An 18,125-nucleotide genomic window follows, 5' to 3' on the forward strand; every position below is an offset into this window, starting at 1 on the left:
ATTGTTGATTGATTTGGTGTTTTAAGTGCACTTTATGCACAGTAAGGCTAATCGGGACTGGGGACCTACAGTTTAAAGTGGGATCCGAACCACTATGTGCCTCCTCCGGGTAACGAACCCGGGACCCCTTGATTACAAGACGGCGACGCCTCAACTGCGTCATCGGGGAAGCCCACAACTATAGAAAATTGCTCTGCAATGCAGACCAATCTGAATTTCTCCAGGCTTCAGAGCAGGAACAGTCAGTGTGTGAAGTGCATAGTTCTTCTATTTTGTTACTGACATTTACGCACAAAAGTTGGGGGAAATTTTAGTCATGAAGTTTTTTTTTGTGTGTGTGTGTGACCTCTCACGTTGAACGCTTTTGGGAATTTTTGAAAACCGTCGAAATAGTTATTCTTTGAATTAAATGGTAGAAGATGTAAATGTAACCTAGTTCTTGAATTCATGTAACGCAATTTTTACTTTCGTAATTTTGTTCAAATGCAAAGTAACTTAACCGTATTTCTATTATTAACAATGAAAATAGCAAGCTTTCTTCTTTTTTCTAACTTGAAATAAACTATGCCAGTTTCCTAGCTTCTGTTGACCAAACGTTTGAGATGTGTATGTCCAGATGGAAATCATGGCTTTCTGGGAACGACTTAACATACAAAAAAATATTTTTATTCCCCTCTCAAAATGTTGCAGTCAGCCCTCATTGCGTTGATCTTCATTATAGAGGACAATGCTGCAATGTCTCGTTTCTAAAAAAATGTAAACTGACCTCAATTCATCAACTATTATGAAAGATAACTGATGATGCAGTATCTGCGAACTCATACTTTTCTCAAGGTAACATAAACGTAGTAAGTATCTGAAGTACGCTAGAACATTTCACCTGTTGATGTGTTTCTCTTTCTTACCTACCATGCCTAGTAGTATGTCCAGGAATTTTTATAATGTTTACGGACCTAAGTTTGTTACAAATTATTTTTATTTATTATTTTTTTTAGAAAACCTACTCGAAGGGCCGAGTATTTCATTATTAGAATCCCGTATAGGGCATTGTTGTTGCGTTTTGTTTGTTCTTTGATCTATTTCATCAATTCATCATTCATCCTCATCGTTACGATTATAATGGCGAGGTAGTAAGCAAATTCAAGTAACATAAATACGCCACTGGTAATGCCTTTAATGAAATAATGATATCGATCCAGGAATTTCTAGGTCTTCAATCGTTTCTCTCCCTTACACACACAATGCTTAAAGTGGGAATTGTTCGCTGGGTAATTCTCCTATGGTTTAACGCGTTGACTATGAGACAACTGAGGGGATACTTGGCAAAAATTTTGCTATAGATCTACCACAAGGAAAAAACCTTGGGACGAGAAGTCCCCGCGCAGCTTTCCCTTCTTCCCTCCACCTCGGGCCATAAGGAAGCATGGTCCACTCTCCCCCTCCCCTACTCGCGGGGGTACGGTGCACAGGACTCGCGGGTCTGCGCAGGTTGTTTTGCTCGTGGTTCCACTATAGATGAGGGTGCCATCCCCCTGCATGTTCCTTCACTAAGAGCACTGCGCACACACACTCTTTTGTCTCTTTTCAGCCAGTTTCCGTAGCGGGTTGGTAAGCGTAGCGCGCTTTAAAGGCAGAGGCCCTAGCTTCGAATTCTGGGCAAGTCATAGTGTCTGCACATTGCGGTGGTTCATTCGTCTATACTTTGTCCCGGGAATCTCTGGAGCGAGCGAACGAAAGCAAGTCTCTGCGCAAGTAGTGACTCGAAAGGGCTACACCAATGAACAAGCACGAGGAAATGGAATTGCGTGTACTGCTTCGCTCCACCCACTCGCTTTCTCCCCTTTATGTGCGGCTTTGCTCTGGAGATTTCCAGGATAGAGTATAGATCACAAATTCACCATTCATCTTCATTGTTGTGCTTAACCTAGACACATTGAAAAGCTACATAAGGTAGCAAGAATTTACAAATACAAACATTGGACCGTCAACCAGAAAGGTATACTAGTTTTGTTTATAGAATTGCATCATCTACTTGCAGCCTCCCCGATGGCGCAGTGGTAGCGTCGTCGCCTTGTAATGAAGGGGTCCCGGGTTCGATTCCCGGTGGAGGCACATAGTGGTTCGGATCCCACTTTAAAACTGTAGGTCCAGTCCCAATTAGCCTTACTGTGCATAAAGTGGACTTAAAACACCAACTCAATCAATCAATCAAGCATCATCTACTTGCCTTCTTCAGCTAGTTTCTACCTTCTAGATGCCTACATCTCGAACAAAAACAAACCCTGTTCAGCCCAACCGGAAGTGGTCTGGCACGTCATCATTGTGTGCATTTACATTTCCAATACACACAGCCGGTACAGTTTAGACGCTAACTCCGTCACACTGTCAAGGACTCAAAGTTTGTTTGCATTTGGGCGTTCTGCCGAAGGGTGCCTTGGCTGCGTGAAGGCGGGGTTGTTTTATTTAGCCTTTGCTGGGAAAGATCCCGGGTTCGATCGCCGGTGAATCATTCGGTATTGCCCCACTTCAGCAGGAAGCGGTTTGTCTAGAAAGCCATGATGGGATGGGAGGATGGTATGGTATGAATTTTTGGGAGTGGAAATCGTTTGGTTAACCTTAGCTCTTCCCTGATGTTAGTTTGTGCCTCCAAACCACCACAACAACAATAACGGTCACAAGTTTTTTATTATTATTAGTTTATTGGCTATAGTTTTGTGTTTATATGTGTGCATAGTTAGTGCCATGTCCCACGTTAAACATAAATTAGTGGTACGTAGAAATTTTTAGCGAAAAATGCAGGTTCGACCAGGACTCGAACCCGGGTCTCTGGCATACCGTGCCATTGCCCTACTACTTTTTTTTTTAATATTAAAAGGAAATACCCCCTACACGGAGGTATCCCCCAACATTTACACTTTTCAATTGTTACAGTTTTTCAGTTTCGTATCATCTGGACAAAGACAAATACCCATGCCTTACCCGGGACTCGAACCCGGAACCCCTGGAGTTGTAGCACGCTCTGCTGACCACTCCGCCACGGAGGTCGACTCCACTGAGATACTGAGCCGGCCTGGCCTTGCCTGATTTCTCGCTGTCGCTATTTTACCTGCGTGGAATCGTCTCTGTCAGTGCTACCGCAACGGAATCTGTTGCCTTTGAAACGCTGCAGACGTCGACGTTACCTGGTTTCTCCCAACGTAGAATTCTTGAAGATTAGGCACACACAGGAAATGTTCTACGTAGTACATCTCCTGTGTGTGCCTAATCTTCAAGAATAAATTAGTGGGTTTAAACAAATTGCTGAAATATCAAATACTCATTAAATAATATACATGGTGACCATAAAGCCTGAAACCAATTTGAGAACTGATGATGAACAGCACATTTCCTTAATGCAAAACGTGCTCCACGTGTCAGCCACTAATCAACACACTTCCTCAAGCACTGCAGTTTTGGTCACTTCACTTACCGACGGTCTGCCACAACACTGCTTATCGTGAACCGATCCTGTTTCAGGACTTTTGTTTAGTAATTTTCCACCGACTCGGTGGCCGAGCGCTTTATGTGGTCGACATTCGATCTCGCCATCGAAGCTACCCGGTTCGAATCCCAGCCCGGAAATGGATGTTCTTTGCGAGTGTCTTTTCATCTAATCATTGTTCATCCTAATTTTTGAGATACCCGGTGGAGGCACACAGTGGTCCGGATCCCATTTTAAAATGTACGTTTAGTCCCGATTAGCCTATCTGAGTGGACTTATAAAGAAAAAATCTACTCATATTCGCGATTAGCAAAAGTGCCAAAAAAGTGACATCATATAACGAAATACAAATACCGCACCAAATTATTTATTGATTGGTTTGGCTTATTTCACTGCTCTTCTGCCACTTTTGGCTAATTACGAAGTTGAGGATGAGTGATGAGTCAATTGATGGACACCCAGAAGGAACACTCATGCCCAGGCCTGGATTCGAACCCGGGATCCCTGGCGTCGTAGCGCGTTCTCAAATTCTTTGACTGTTGCATTTTGTATCAAAACACGCCTCTTGCGATTAAACTTCACGGCAAAGCATATGACGAAAACGAGCAAGAATATCGTGAGACTTCGAAAGCCTGCCATAACTGTCAAGGGCCATTTGTAAAATATTACTTACATGCTATGTATGATCCTAAGACATTTCAATCGTGGACATGGGGAGCAACTCGAAATACGAAATGCATACGCCAAAATCCCACGAGCGTTATCGTAGATTTCATCCTGAGCAAATATGCTCCATAAAACTGTTGCTGTTGCTCATATATTATGATGGCGTCACGAAGGAAGGGGGAGGGACAGGTTGCTTCAAGTTCCACGATTACGTAGTTCACTTGAGAAACAACAAAAAGGAAAAAAGCTGCCCTCGCGTTGATGTTGCAAGAAACTGAAAATGTCAGGTTTGTTTGTCTTGCCATTTCCCACTCTGTGCAGGGAGTTCAAGGTGAACAGGTTTCCACGTGTGGCTGGCGATGCAATTACGTGAAATTGCCGCAGCCTCAGAAGTCATTCGGTACAATGGAGTTATTCAGAATCCTGGAGGAAAGGGTAGAAACAATCAAAGGATAGTGTTTATTAAAGAAACCAGTGGTAGGAAAGTTACTTTTGAAGTAACTGAGACGTCTTCTGTGGGGTTAGCACAGCGCGCTACGACGCCAGGGATCCAGAGTTCGAATCCTGACCTGGCCTGGGCATTCTTTGTGAGTGTTCCTTCATCGTCGCTATTAGCCAAAAGTTGCAGAAAAGCGACGCTGTTTTTTATCTTAAATAATTTAGCTACATTTACTTACAGTACGTCGAGGTAGGGAAAGAGGACTACCAAAAAAGTATATGTAATCCCCCCTCTTTTCTGAAACCCTGGGCACGTCATTAGCTTGGCTCAAAAATTAACTGAGCTACAGTTACTCATTTTAAAAATTGATTGCTTGAATTTGGTTACTTTACATTTTGCCACTTTTGACTAATCGCGACGATGGGGATGAATGGTGATACGATGAGATGAGCCATGGGCGTCCGGAAGTGGAGGGGGCGAAGCGGTCCGTCGATTCCTCTCCCTGGATGGTTCATTTCAAGTTTAAAAAAAAATCAGAAAGCTTGTTATTTTTATCGTTAAAATAACAAAAAGAAAGTTCATGTTCCAAATAAATAACGAAAACAAATAGGGAAGGAAAGTACGAGGGGAAAATGTCTGCTTAACATATGTTAACATTAAATAATTGGATATTTATTTTATTATGATCTTAAGCTTGATACAATATTTCATGCATACGGTATATGCATCTGGGTAATCTGAATAACGCATAGTGTATAATAATAAATATCATGCGCATGCGCACTTAATACATTTATTTCTGGATAATTTGGGTAGTTTCTCAGATGTCTAACCCGCCGTTTAATTACACATATTCTAAACCAGAAAAAAACAAAGAGTAGTATAGAATCTAAATGTTTTGCATTATCGACCTATGGCAGCAAGGGACGACCCAAATGAATTCAAGTTTACTGCTCTTTGTGCATAAACATAAGATACTTATCCAGTTTGAGCTATTCGAGCTATATTCCTACTCCGTAAACTGAATTGGTGTGTAAGTGAGAGCCAGATTATTCATGGCATACTATGTTTTCTTTCATTCCCATATACAGTATGGTGCATTACTGTGTGGAAACTCTGCTGGAGCTTCTACGGTATTTAAATGGCAAAGTAAGGCGATAAAGTGTATCAAAGGTCTAACACACATGACATCGTGAAAACTTATTTTCAAAGAACTTGAGATCATGACAGTTCCCTCATTATATATTTGTTCTGTACTATCATTCATAAGAGAAAATATATCTCTGTTTACAGAACGTAACACAGTACATAATTATAATACTACAGAGCATTCCCTGACATTTGTTACGAGACTCGGCGGCAAACGGCCCGGCGTCAGCGCATGTCTTTCCCGGCGAATGGGGTCCGCGACAGTCGGTAGAGTCAGCTATTAAAATTACAGTTTTCATATTGTATACTAACCTTGACTACAGAAGGTGTTGCAAATGTTGTCCCTCTGCTGCAACACATTCCTGGCATCTCCGAAGGAAATTGGCATTTACACGTGCAAGTTCGTCTACTGCAATTCTCCCAATTTCTCGTGCAATACTCTCTTTTATCTTACGGATGGTGTGCGGATTGTCTCTGTATACTTTATTTTTTAGATTTCCACATAAATAAAAATCGCAGGCTGACAAATCGGTTGACCTAGAGGGTTTTTGAAACACCCGTTTCTTGTGAGAGGCGGCCGATAGATTTCCGAGGAGACTGTCCTTTGTCCTATCTCATAGAGTTTTTCCTCTGTAAGTACACGTGGTGTTTTCTTTCAACTTTTATTCAGAACTGACCCTGTTACTCTAAACTTTTTTACGAGGTTTAATATAGTGGTTCTATATGGAACGGGAACACCAGGAAATTTCGTTTCAAAACATCGTCGCACTTCTCCACAATTCCTCTTTCGGAAGTAACACTCGACAAGATAAATCCTTTGTTGTAATGTAAACTTTTGTGGTGCCATATTAAGCCACAATCTTCAATCTTCAACACACGGACACGACACAAGGATTATACTGGCGTCAGTCTGCAACGTCAACAGAATGGGAAAGAGAGCGAAGGCAGGGAGAGCGAAAGAAACAGACTGTAGCGTGCGACTGTCGCGTACTCCGTTCAGCGGGAAAGACAAGCGCTGACGCCGGGCCGCTTGCCGCCGAGTCTCGTAGCGAATGTCAGGGAATGCTCTGTAGAAGAAGACATGATCTTGACTGTGAATTTCTTAGACTATGCAAATCCCAAAACAGCTATAGATATAGATACTGGTATGAAATTGTATAACAAACTATCTCAGGTAGTGTCACTGACACTTAAATGGTTTTCGTAAATGCATAAAGAAATGGCTTATAAATAATTGTATTTATATAGAAGCATAGAAGAATTTGAAGAGACAATTTGTAATATAACCTAACTCACTGTACAATTTATATTATTAAGCTATGGTGTAAATTGATTTTATACTTACAATATATCCTGTACTATATTATATTTGTGACACTGTCTATTGCAACTTGAGGTTGCTTAATGACAATAAAACATTCTATTCCATGTCAAGATGCAAGTGCTACTCCTGTCCAGAGGTGGGGTGGTCAGCTGATATTGTATATTTTTGTCAACATAGTAAGTGTGAAAAGAAGGAGTATTGTACAGTCTCTCTCAAAAGTTTTAGGACAACGACATTTTAAACTAGGCAACCCAATTTACACAAGGCGTTGGTGGGTTGCGTGTAGAGTTAGGCTCAATTTCAGGGTTGCCACATGCACAATAGATATTTATAAAATACGCGAAAGGAATAAAAACAAGTAATATTGTATAAAATTATTAAAAATATCACTATTATATCGCAAGTGACAAAATTCTTTCTGAAAGAAAAAATATATTTTCTATTGTTTCATGGCTGATGAGTCTGCAGAAAGGAAAATAGGCGAGAGAAAACGAAAGGTGACAAAGGAGAGGAGAAAGAGAAAGCGAAAGGAGAAGAGGAAAAGTAGAGGAGAGAAGAAAGAGAGGATAAACGAGGAGAGGAGATGTAGTGAAGAGAATGGAAAAAGATTCTAGGAGAGATGAGGAAAATGGAGCAAAGAAGATAGAAGAGGACACGAGAAGAGGGGAGTGGAGTGTAAAGTTGATTGAAACAACAATTTTTAATTATTCTGTCCCTCCAATATTGTAAATGTCGTTGGGCACATGTAGTTGAACTTTTACTTTAATTTTTCATTGCTTTCTTGTAGTATAGCCGATATCTTCGAGAAATAATTTTCGAAGCGATGAAGAAAAACGAGAATATTGCTAGTTGCGAAAATGCGAGTTATTTCTTCTAACTTATTATTGTGATTAAACATTATTAATGGAAAATATTTAGAGGCTTGAACATTGCAGGACGATATTCTTTTCCTGTGATACTGCAACAGACGAAATGGTTGTTTACTGACGCAAGTGTCGTGTTCAAAATAATCTTATGAAATGTAGTTGCTGTTGCGTATGGTAATACGAAATAATTACACCGTTTGCGAACTACCAAATCTGCGCAACGTTAGACGTAAACAGGCTGAAAATTTTATTCATAAAATCACTTCACATTTGACAGTATTAGTCAAGAGAGACTCGTGGGACACTGTGTTAATTTGCTGGAGTAAAGACTTCTTATTTTTCTTCCTCGAAAAACAACAATTTTTAAAGTAGAGCAACAGTCGTTCTGCTCTTTCTTATTTCTTTTAAATTCTTCCACATTCCTTTAATTGGGTTAAAATTAAATAATAATATTGCTTGCATTTCTGTCATTGACGTAGACCAAGCGCATACGTAGGATTTTTTGAGGGAGGGGCCAGACCTAAATATATATATATATATAAGAGAGGGGCTGTGCGCAAAGGATATTATTATTATATAAGAGAGAGAGAGAGAGAGATATTACAAAATAGTTCAAATAGTGCGAGCGCCATTGAAAAGTCATGATAATTCAATGATTAGAAATTAATATATTTATAAATTAAATGTTGCGTACTAGGAATTATTATTACAATAAAGAACATGTCTAATTGTGAGTTAAGAAAAAGCAATAATAAAGAGACATTCTCGCATCACGATTGCAGTTCGAAAAAGTCAGGACAGGGTTTGAAAGTAACGCACTGTCCTGACTACATCGCTGAATCGGACGTCTGGTAGACTTGCATCAATGATTATAAAACTAATACTACCCAATATTGCAGCCTGAAGACTTTTGCGCAAGAAACAGATTCATTATGTAAGAACAAAATTGAATTTTGTACACATTTCTAAACTCGACGATGTTATTTTCGTAGTTATTGATAGGTTCACATTTAAATATTTTTTCAGGGTTCGAGGGGGGCATGGCGCCCATGCCCCCCTGGGTACTGGCCTGACGTAGATAGTGGGAGAGAAATTTTGGAGAATCTTTCTATTAAATTTATTATTTACATCCACCTTATGCTCAGATAGGTTTATTGACAATCGTGAACTTTTCGGTTAATAGATAATATTTGGTTTTAAACAACGGGAGAATATTGGTCAAATTTCCTTTCGTGCTCTTTTGAGAGAATATATGCTTCTACAATAGCAATCGCGTTCGGAAACGGTGAAAAAAAATGACTTGGTTTTCAAAGGCGGACAAGCTTGGTAGCGTAGCTTGCTCGCGTTCAAAGTGACACTCACGCTATTCAAGGCCGTTTCTTATCGCAAAACGCTGTGCGTCGATGCACAGTGTCTGCACCCAGCAAGTTACAAGTGACCAGAGTCGAATTTGAAAGAGAATATGAAGAATGATAGATTTCATCAGAGGTGGCTAGGTGGGCACTGGCTCAACATGCAATAGTTTAAATCATAATTTCTGACAAACAAGAAATCTTATTGAATAAGTATTGGGATAGTAATACGTGTATCCGCTCCTTTTTAACAATGTAAGCTCGAAGACAATCTGTATTCCATTTGTTTGTATTGGCAAATTGGTCAACCGGAGTTTATTATAGGGAACTATTTTGTAGATGTTCATGTAACCGTTGTAAAATTACAAATAAAGTATATTCACAAGCTTAGATATACTAACAACGAAGAAATAAATTCAGAGTTAAATTTCAAATGCATGTGTATAGAGTAATTCTAGAAATACAGAGCTATATTAGAGTATTGAACTTCTTTTTGCAGGATGACGTTTACAATATTCACGCGACAGAATAATTAAGAACTGTTGCTCCAAGGGAAACAAAGGGCGTAGTGTATTGGTTAGAGTTCTTGAAAGCATTGATTACGGTCCCAGGTTCGATCCTCCATACTAGGTGTTCTTTTTTTATTCTCCTTTTATTATAAACAAGAGCATGATATCATTATTTGTAATAGCAGTATATAGTGGCTACATTGTTCTGCATATGGAATTTATATAAAAAATAAACAAATAAATGAAAATACATTGATAAATATTAATGAAATAACTATTTATATTTGTGGCAATTCAGGACATACAAATTTTACCCCTTTTCCCACTTGAGTTCAATGCAAGGATACCTCCGCAAATATCGAATGAAAAGTTTTCATCATGTGCAATTCTCCATTAAATGTTTTCGCCGAGTTGTACTACCTTCGTTTTCTTTGTTACAAACAAGTATTCTTTGCACATTATATGTAGAAGGAGAGTTGCATCTACATTTCACATTGGTCAGCTCCTTCTACTTACTTTCAGGAGCGAAAGCTTGTAGGGTAGCGTTTACCGTTCAGGACTGTCAATCTGATGGTCATAGGTTCAAACCCTTCCGGTGACAGAAAATTTTCGTAAGTTTTAGACCTATCTCATTGTGTTCATTGTCCATGCCGTGTGAAACGGAATGATTCAGTTTGGAATTTACGATGGGGGGAGGGGAAATATTAAATTACAAAATCTCCATTTCAACGAACCGAGAAGTGGACAAAAATGGGATAATTCTTATAAATATTCAAATTACATTCATGTTTTTAGTGGTATAATCGCAGGTAAAATCAAAGATCTTACATGGAAGATTTTACCTTGCTCTGAACTAAGCTAAAAGGCAATTCGAACCGATGTAATACATTCTCCAATACATTTCAAAATGTTATTGAATGTTTCATTTCGATAATTTGACCAATGCATCAATTCTTGACGCTGAGACGATATTTTCTGCAACTGCCTCTTCTCTTCAGTCCCTTCTGTTCTTCTCTTCTCCACTCTTTCTGCTGGCTCTGCTTTTATCTTATATCGCCTTCCCTACTTTTCTCGCATCTTATCTCCATCCCACTCATCTCCACTCCTCGTATCTCCTCTCGTGTCAGATTTCCGACTCCACTGCACTCTTCTCATCTTCTTTTCGTTCTTCTCATTTTCTCTCCTTTACTTTACACTCCACTCCCCTCTTCTCGTCTCCTCTTCTATCTTCTTTGCTCCATGTAACATTAATTCAAAAAACGGAAGAAGCTCTTACTGAACTACAAAGCTGGTTTTCAGCAAACAAACTTTCTATGAACAACGAAAAAACTAATATAATAAAATTTGGTGTATCTAGAGCCAAAAACTCTTCTATTAAGCAAGATAATTTCACAGTAGGGCATGCCGTTATAACAGCCACTAACAATACAAAATTTCTTGGAATATTTATAGACGAGTGTCTAAACTGGAAAGTTCACATAGATCATTTATGCAAGAGGCTAAACACCGTATGTTACCAATTAAGAACCTTAAAAAATAGTTTCAATACAGTATGTTTGCTAAATATCTATTTCTCAAACTTCGAAAGTATTTTGAGGTACGGTATCCAATTTTGGGGAAACTCGACTCAATCGCAGAGGATTTTTAAAATTCAAAAAAGAGCATTGCGTATTTTGGCAAATGCACATAAAACTGATACATGTAAACCGCTTTTCAAAAAATTACGTATATTAACACTTCCAAGTCTGTACATACTTGAAACACTTACTTTCATACACGAAACAAAATCGAACTATCCAAGGAACATAGACACTCACGATTACAATACCAGACAAAAAGATAACTTCCACATTCCCAAAGTGCGGCTAACTGCATTCCAAACAGGACCTTTTTACTCAGGCATCCAGTTATACAATATATTACCAAAAAGTTACAAATATTTTGAGAGAACCACAATCTTTAAAAGTAAAGTGAAAAAATTGTTATTGGAATACACATTATATTCAGTTCAAGAATTTCAAGAATTAACTAACTTTATAAAATAAATTTAGATTGTATACACTATATAACATGTACTTTCACATGTTTACATGTTAATTTGTCATTGTGTGTTTTACTATTATATTATGTTATATTATTATTAAAAAAAATTGCCAAATTGATGTATAGATATATATATGTGCGATGTCAACATGTCTTTTGTAATGTACATGCACCAATGCCCCCAGGGGTACTATCGGTGTGAAAATTGCTCAATAAAATTGCTCAATAAAAAATTGCTCATCTCTCCTAGAATCTTTTTCCATTCTCTTCACTACATCTCCTCTCCTTGTTTATCCTCTCTTTCTTCTCTCCTCTACTTTTCCTCTTCTCCTTTCGCTTTCTCTTTCTCCTCTCCTTTGTCACCTTTCGTTTTCTCTCGCCTATTTTCCTTTCTGCAGACTCATCAGCCATGAAACAATAGAAAATATATTTTTTTCTTTCAGAAAGAATTTTGTCACTTGCGATATAATAGTGATCTTTTTAATAATTTTATACAATATTACTTGTTTTTATTCCTTTCGCGTATTTTATAAATATCTATTGTGCATGTGGCAACCCTGAAATTGAGCCTAACTCTACATGCAACCCACCAACGCCTTGTGTAAATTGGGTTGCCTAGTTTAAAATGTCGTTGTCCTAAAACTTTTGAGAGACACTGTACATGCATACATACATACATACGGACAAATTGGAATGTAAGAACTATAGGGGTATTTCACTCTTATGAACACCATATAAAATATTCACATCAATAATAAGAAGCAGATTGGAACCATATACAGAAACAATCATAGAAGAATACCAGGCTGGTTTTAGGAAAGGCCGCTCTACCATTGACCAGATATTTACGGTAAAACAAATATTGGAGAAGTGTTGGGAAGGAAACATAGATGTCTTCCAAATCTTGGTTGACTTCCAGCAAGTTTGTGACTCTATAGATGGAGAGATAGGCCATATCATGAGAGAATTCAGAGTACCAGAGAAGTTAGTCAGATTGGTAGAACTGACAATGAAGAGTACCTTTGCCTCTGTTCACATCCCAGCAGAATTGGAAGACTTCTTTGAAGTAAAGCAAGGAGATGGACTGGGCCCGCTCATCTTCAACCTGGTGTCGGAATACATTATCTGCAACTGTTAATGATACCAGAGGCACAAATCTACACAAATAGTTGGATATGCAGACATGGACGTCCACAGGATTTTTTTCAGGGAGGGGGAAGCAAGATATTTTTTCCGGGGGCAAACAAGGTACATTTTCCCCCATACTTGTGGTATCCCCTCAAAAAGCATTGCATCAATTTGAAGTTGTCATGTTCATGCAATAATTAACACATTTTTGTGCCTGAAATGAAATTATATGTGTGAAATATGTAATTTTCTGTTGATTTTCATTTTCCATGGGGGGGGGGGTAGCGTGGCCCCCCATTGAATCCCGTCCGGACGTCCATGTATGCAGACGATATTAACATCATGGGTAGATCACTAAGAAGAATAAAGGAAGTGTTTAAGGACCTGAATGAGGAAGGCAAGAAAGTTGGACTAAAAATTAACGAGAATAAGACAAAGATGCTAATCCAGTCAAGGAAAAGAAGAAACTACGAACAGAACATGGTAATAGAAAACTTTAACATCGAACTATTGAAACAGCAAATAAGGCCTACTTCTCGATATTACCTTTAATCAGATGTAGAGATGTTAATTGGAGAGCTCGAGTGATGCTATACAAAACACATGGACGTCAAGCATGGACTCTTACGGAACAAGCTGCTAACAAACTTGACTCATTTGAGCGTAAAATCCTCCGATGTGTCTTTGGCCATATTCAGTCACAAGGAGTGTGGAGAATTAGATATAATGACGAAATTTACTAACTTTATAAGGAAGTACCTCTCTCCATATACATAGAATAAAAAAACTAAACTGGGCTAGCCATGTAGCTACAATGGATAGCACCTGATCCCGAAGAAGATGCTAGGAGGAAATATGAGAGGAAGAAGACCTGCAGGAAGACCAAGGATCAGATGGGAGGACAGTATCCGGAAGGACGCAGACTCCATCCTTCACATCAGAAACTAGAGAAGAGCAGTCCAAGACAGGACGTTCTGGAAGAAGAAAGTTGGAGAGGCCATTGCCCGAAAATGAGCCAAAGCACCATAGGTAACAGGTATACATACATACTGCTACTCTACAATATGATGTCATGATACCTCTTTCTATGTAGTTTAGTAGTTAAATGATTTACTTTGTGTGGCATTTTATAAAATGCCAATTCATTTTTATAGACCCATACACAGGCGAATTATCCATTTTAACTATAAATTTACAATTATCTTTTATTTTTTTAGGAGAACTCATGACGTTGTTTCTTTATTTTTCTAGGACGCAGTATGGGAATGGATTTATGTAGTGTTCATAGCAATGCAACTTTGGTTCGTTACTGTGCCTCCATCATGTCCTATGGATATTTAGGGGATACCATTAGGGATAGTGAGAATTTCCGCTGGATGGGTCCTAAACGATACGATTATTCAGGTTTGTAAGATGAGAATTCACAAATTTAATATCTGCTCATGTAGATGATAAGTATATTGATAATTTCCTAAGGATCTTCTTTATATCCTTGGTTATTTTTTAATCATGAAAAAGGTATATTGAAAATCTAATGAGTTTAATATGTACCTGTTATAGGGTATATCATACGTAAGGCCCCCTTTCACCAAATTTTCTGAACATGTAAAAATTTAAGAATGAATTTGCCAAATTTTGATGCACTTCATTTCTTGTGTATGCATTTTTTAAAAAAAATCATATTTGCACTAAGATGTTTTCTTTTTTAAAAAATGGTGCATTCCCTATTAGAATTGAAACTAATTTATAAAATATGGAGAAATTTTCAGATGATATGTAATTCTTTTCATGAAGAAACTCGCAGAAATGAAATGAATGAATGGTAATAGAAGGTGATCTAAGCCAATTAGAATGAGTAAAGAAGTAGCATGGAAGGGAGAATAATTGTAGTTTACTTAGGATTTGTGATGCCATGGTTCTACATTACCATAATCAGTTTCAGTCTTTTTGGTGTGAAAAGTTGCACATAATCTCAGAATCGGTAATGGTTTCCAAATGTTAATGATATTGTGCAAGTTTTATAGGAGTATTACGATGTTCTTTAGAATACTGGAAACACTTGTGGAAGTAAGTTCGAAGCTTGGAGAAACTAATTAACATAGTTAAAAGCATTTACTATTATTTACTGGAGAAATTATGATTTGCAAAGTAGATTACATGAGCATCCACACTGTTATTAGTTTTTGGTCACCTCAGGCACCGATTTTTATGCAAGGCTCAAAGGGGGTTTTGTGGTTGAGACCAGATCTTACACGATCAGGTGTTAGAAACATTTAGGAACATTATTTTAATGCTAAGAGCCCTTAACCCAACCCACCTAACCTAACATAGAAAGCATTTAGGGATGTTATATTAATGCTAAGAGCCCTAGACCAGACCTGCCTAACCTAACAATGAAAGCATGTAACGACATAATATCCCTTTGCACCCCATGTCTCTAAAGCCCAAGTAACCACAACCATTTGGCCCAACTGCAGTTTTTATGTGGGAAAGGTTGGCTTTTTACGTTTGTTGGCAAATTGAAGTTGGTCTTACGTTGGGCCAATGGTGGTTGCCAACATTTGTCCAACCATGGAAAAGTAAGTCAAAATCCGTTTTAAGAACTACTTTCTCCTGTTAATACAACCTTCCAGAGTATGCTGTAAATTCCAGAGTGTAAAATAAGTGGCATGTAACAGTGTTTCTTTTCGAATATTTTAGTCACAGCACATACTGGAAATATAATATTTTTTTGGTAACAGTTCGTTATATCGGAGACACATAAAAATTGGATATTTTGTGTTTCGCATAGTTCGTACTTACCAATTGTGTATTGCGGAACATAGTTCAAGCTGCCATTATGCTTTTTACATGAAAACAAACACAATATTACACATACGGAGTGATTTTTTAAATTCCTTTCTTCGCTTCTGTAACACACAATGGCGGCACATTTTTACTTATGTTGTAGATATGCAGTGTTTCCAACCTTCTTCACCAAAAAATACCTACTATCATGTTCGTCACATGTGAAAATTTTACTTTATGCACGGGTAGCTGACAGATAGCCTGGGTAGCTAACGGATAGCCCCATGAACCATTATGCATGGTAGCTGATGGATAGCCCCACAAACCATTCACGGATAGCCTCATGAACCATTTCCAATAAGGTTAGGTTATGTTTGGTTAGGTTAGACAAGCATAATGAAAAAAAAGGGGTTGGAAACACTGACAGGGGCTTACGTCATCAAACTTACGCAGCATGCAGTTCACATAGCAAAAGCAATGGCAATTGTGCGTCGGTGAGATATTTCTCTTGAAAAATACATGATTTCCCGGTCAAATATATTCCACAATGAAAGAAAATACCTTGACGAATGTTGGAAAGCTTGGAGAAACTCATTTCCGTAAGTAGTTTCTTCTGTAAAAATGAAGAAATGTGTCTCCGATTAAACGAACTGTTACCATTCTTTTAATGAAAGTAGAAGCTAGGTTTAACTTGTAGTCACTCACCAGTCCCTTGTCAGCCGCCCTGGATGAAATATATGTTGTGAATTGCTTATGGTTTATGTGTTTAACTGTAGCAGAACAAGAACATTCTTACAAGTATTCTTTTGAAGGTGGTTCAAGATCTACATATGTAAAATGAACAATGTTATGTGCAGACTAAATTCCATGAAAGGTGGAAAACTAAGTAAACTCTAGAAAGTTTTTTGTGCTACCCCTCGAAGGTACCTTCAAAACAATGGTACCATGTGAATGAGAAAGTGCTGTGTATTTTTCAAATTTTTAATAAATAATTTTTACTAGAATTTATGTTTGGCCTCACAATAAATTATATTTATCAGAACACAAATCTCTCTATACTTTAGTTTTCAGTACTTTGGCCCAAAGTAAAACCACACGTTGGGCCAACGTTGAAACCACAGTCAAAATTACTGTTGCCCACGGTATGTTCTTACATTTTGCCAACCATTTTCAGCACAGTTGACCTAATGTTGGGCCATCACTTTTGGTTACATGGGAGTAGACAGTGTCATCTATCAGTAACAGTAGTCCGTATCCAAGATGATAGCAAACAAATGGCAGCTCGCAAACAAAGAACTGTATCTGAGTGAAAAATCATTCATTCTCAAAACAAGACCCGCAAGTAATCAGAACTCGGAAGTATGTGTTAACAGGCTAAATACAAACCTAATCATGTAAAAATGCCTGTGTACCATGATTAATTGATAATTAAAAAAATCAGAACTTGGGCCTCAGAATCAATTTTGTATTTAAAATTAATCCAGACATGAAATGAAAGTGATAAATAAAGGATATGTTTAGACATGCAATTAAAACATGATATGTATATGTAATTTATTTTGCAGGTTTCAAGAAGTTCATGATAAATCATGGTTATGAAGGTGAAATTACCTTATTGTCTGACCCCAGCAATCCAAAAATGGGACCAAAATGTTGTAAAAACTGTGAAAGATGTCAAAAGCGTACTGAGAAGAAGAATGACAAAAGCTTACAAAATCAAGGAGGTATTACACTTTATTTTATTGGTTTATTTCCTGCCTCTAAAGGATTATATTTTTTTGGTGTGAGGGAGGATGGAGGTGTTATTTTTATTTTTCAGGAGATTAACCATATTTAATGCCATGCTGCTGTATCTCATACAAAAAAACAACAAAAAAAAACACACACACACACATAAAAGTGTGCGTACATCCTGCAGAAAGATATACAAGCGTAACGCAACTCCCATGCTGCGTTTGGGATCGAACCTAGAACCCCTTAGATCGTATTGGGTGGTGTAATTATTCATCGTTCATCTCTCGTAATCTTATTACCCGCTTAGCCTAAAGTGTATGCGAGAGGTTACCTTCCAAAGGAATGGCAATGGAAATTAACTTATATTAAATATGGGTTTTATACTTTCCATGACTGGACCGATATGGATAGCGACAAGAAAAGGATAATACCTGACTCACAGATAGATGATTGCTGTTCCATGGATCGTCCTCTCAATAATGGTACTTGAAATGCATCTGACCTTCCTATCAGACATCGAATCTATCACACACCATCGTCCAATAATCGTTCTCCACTTTGCTCCTCTCTCACAATCCGCAGACCTTACTCTCTCTCGTATTCTCGCCAACTGCCCACACCTCCTGACCATTCCAACACTCTTGCCA

General features: G+C 38.1%; 1 protein-coding gene across 1 annotated transcript in view; it reads left to right on the top strand.

Moving 5' to 3' along the window:
* Cerk (Ceramide kinase) overlaps positions 1-18,125 on the top strand; it is a 114,381-nt gene that overhangs the window by 78,300 nt on the left and 17,956 nt on the right. The window contains exons 4-5 of the mRNA XM_083117074.1: positions 14,209-14,361; positions 17,310-17,468. Coding sequence (XP_082973200.1) covers positions 14,209-14,361; positions 17,310-17,468 — 312 coding nt within the window. The remainder of the gene's footprint in view (positions 1-14,208; positions 14,362-17,309; positions 17,469-18,125) is intronic.

This window comes from Lepisma saccharinum, chromosome 2 (assembly GCF_977018435.1).
Source record: "Lepisma saccharinum chromosome 2, izLepSacc3.1, whole genome shotgun sequence".
In the NCBI taxonomy this organism is placed as follows: Eukaryota; Metazoa; Arthropoda; class Insecta; order Zygentoma; family Lepismatidae; genus Lepisma; species Lepisma saccharinum.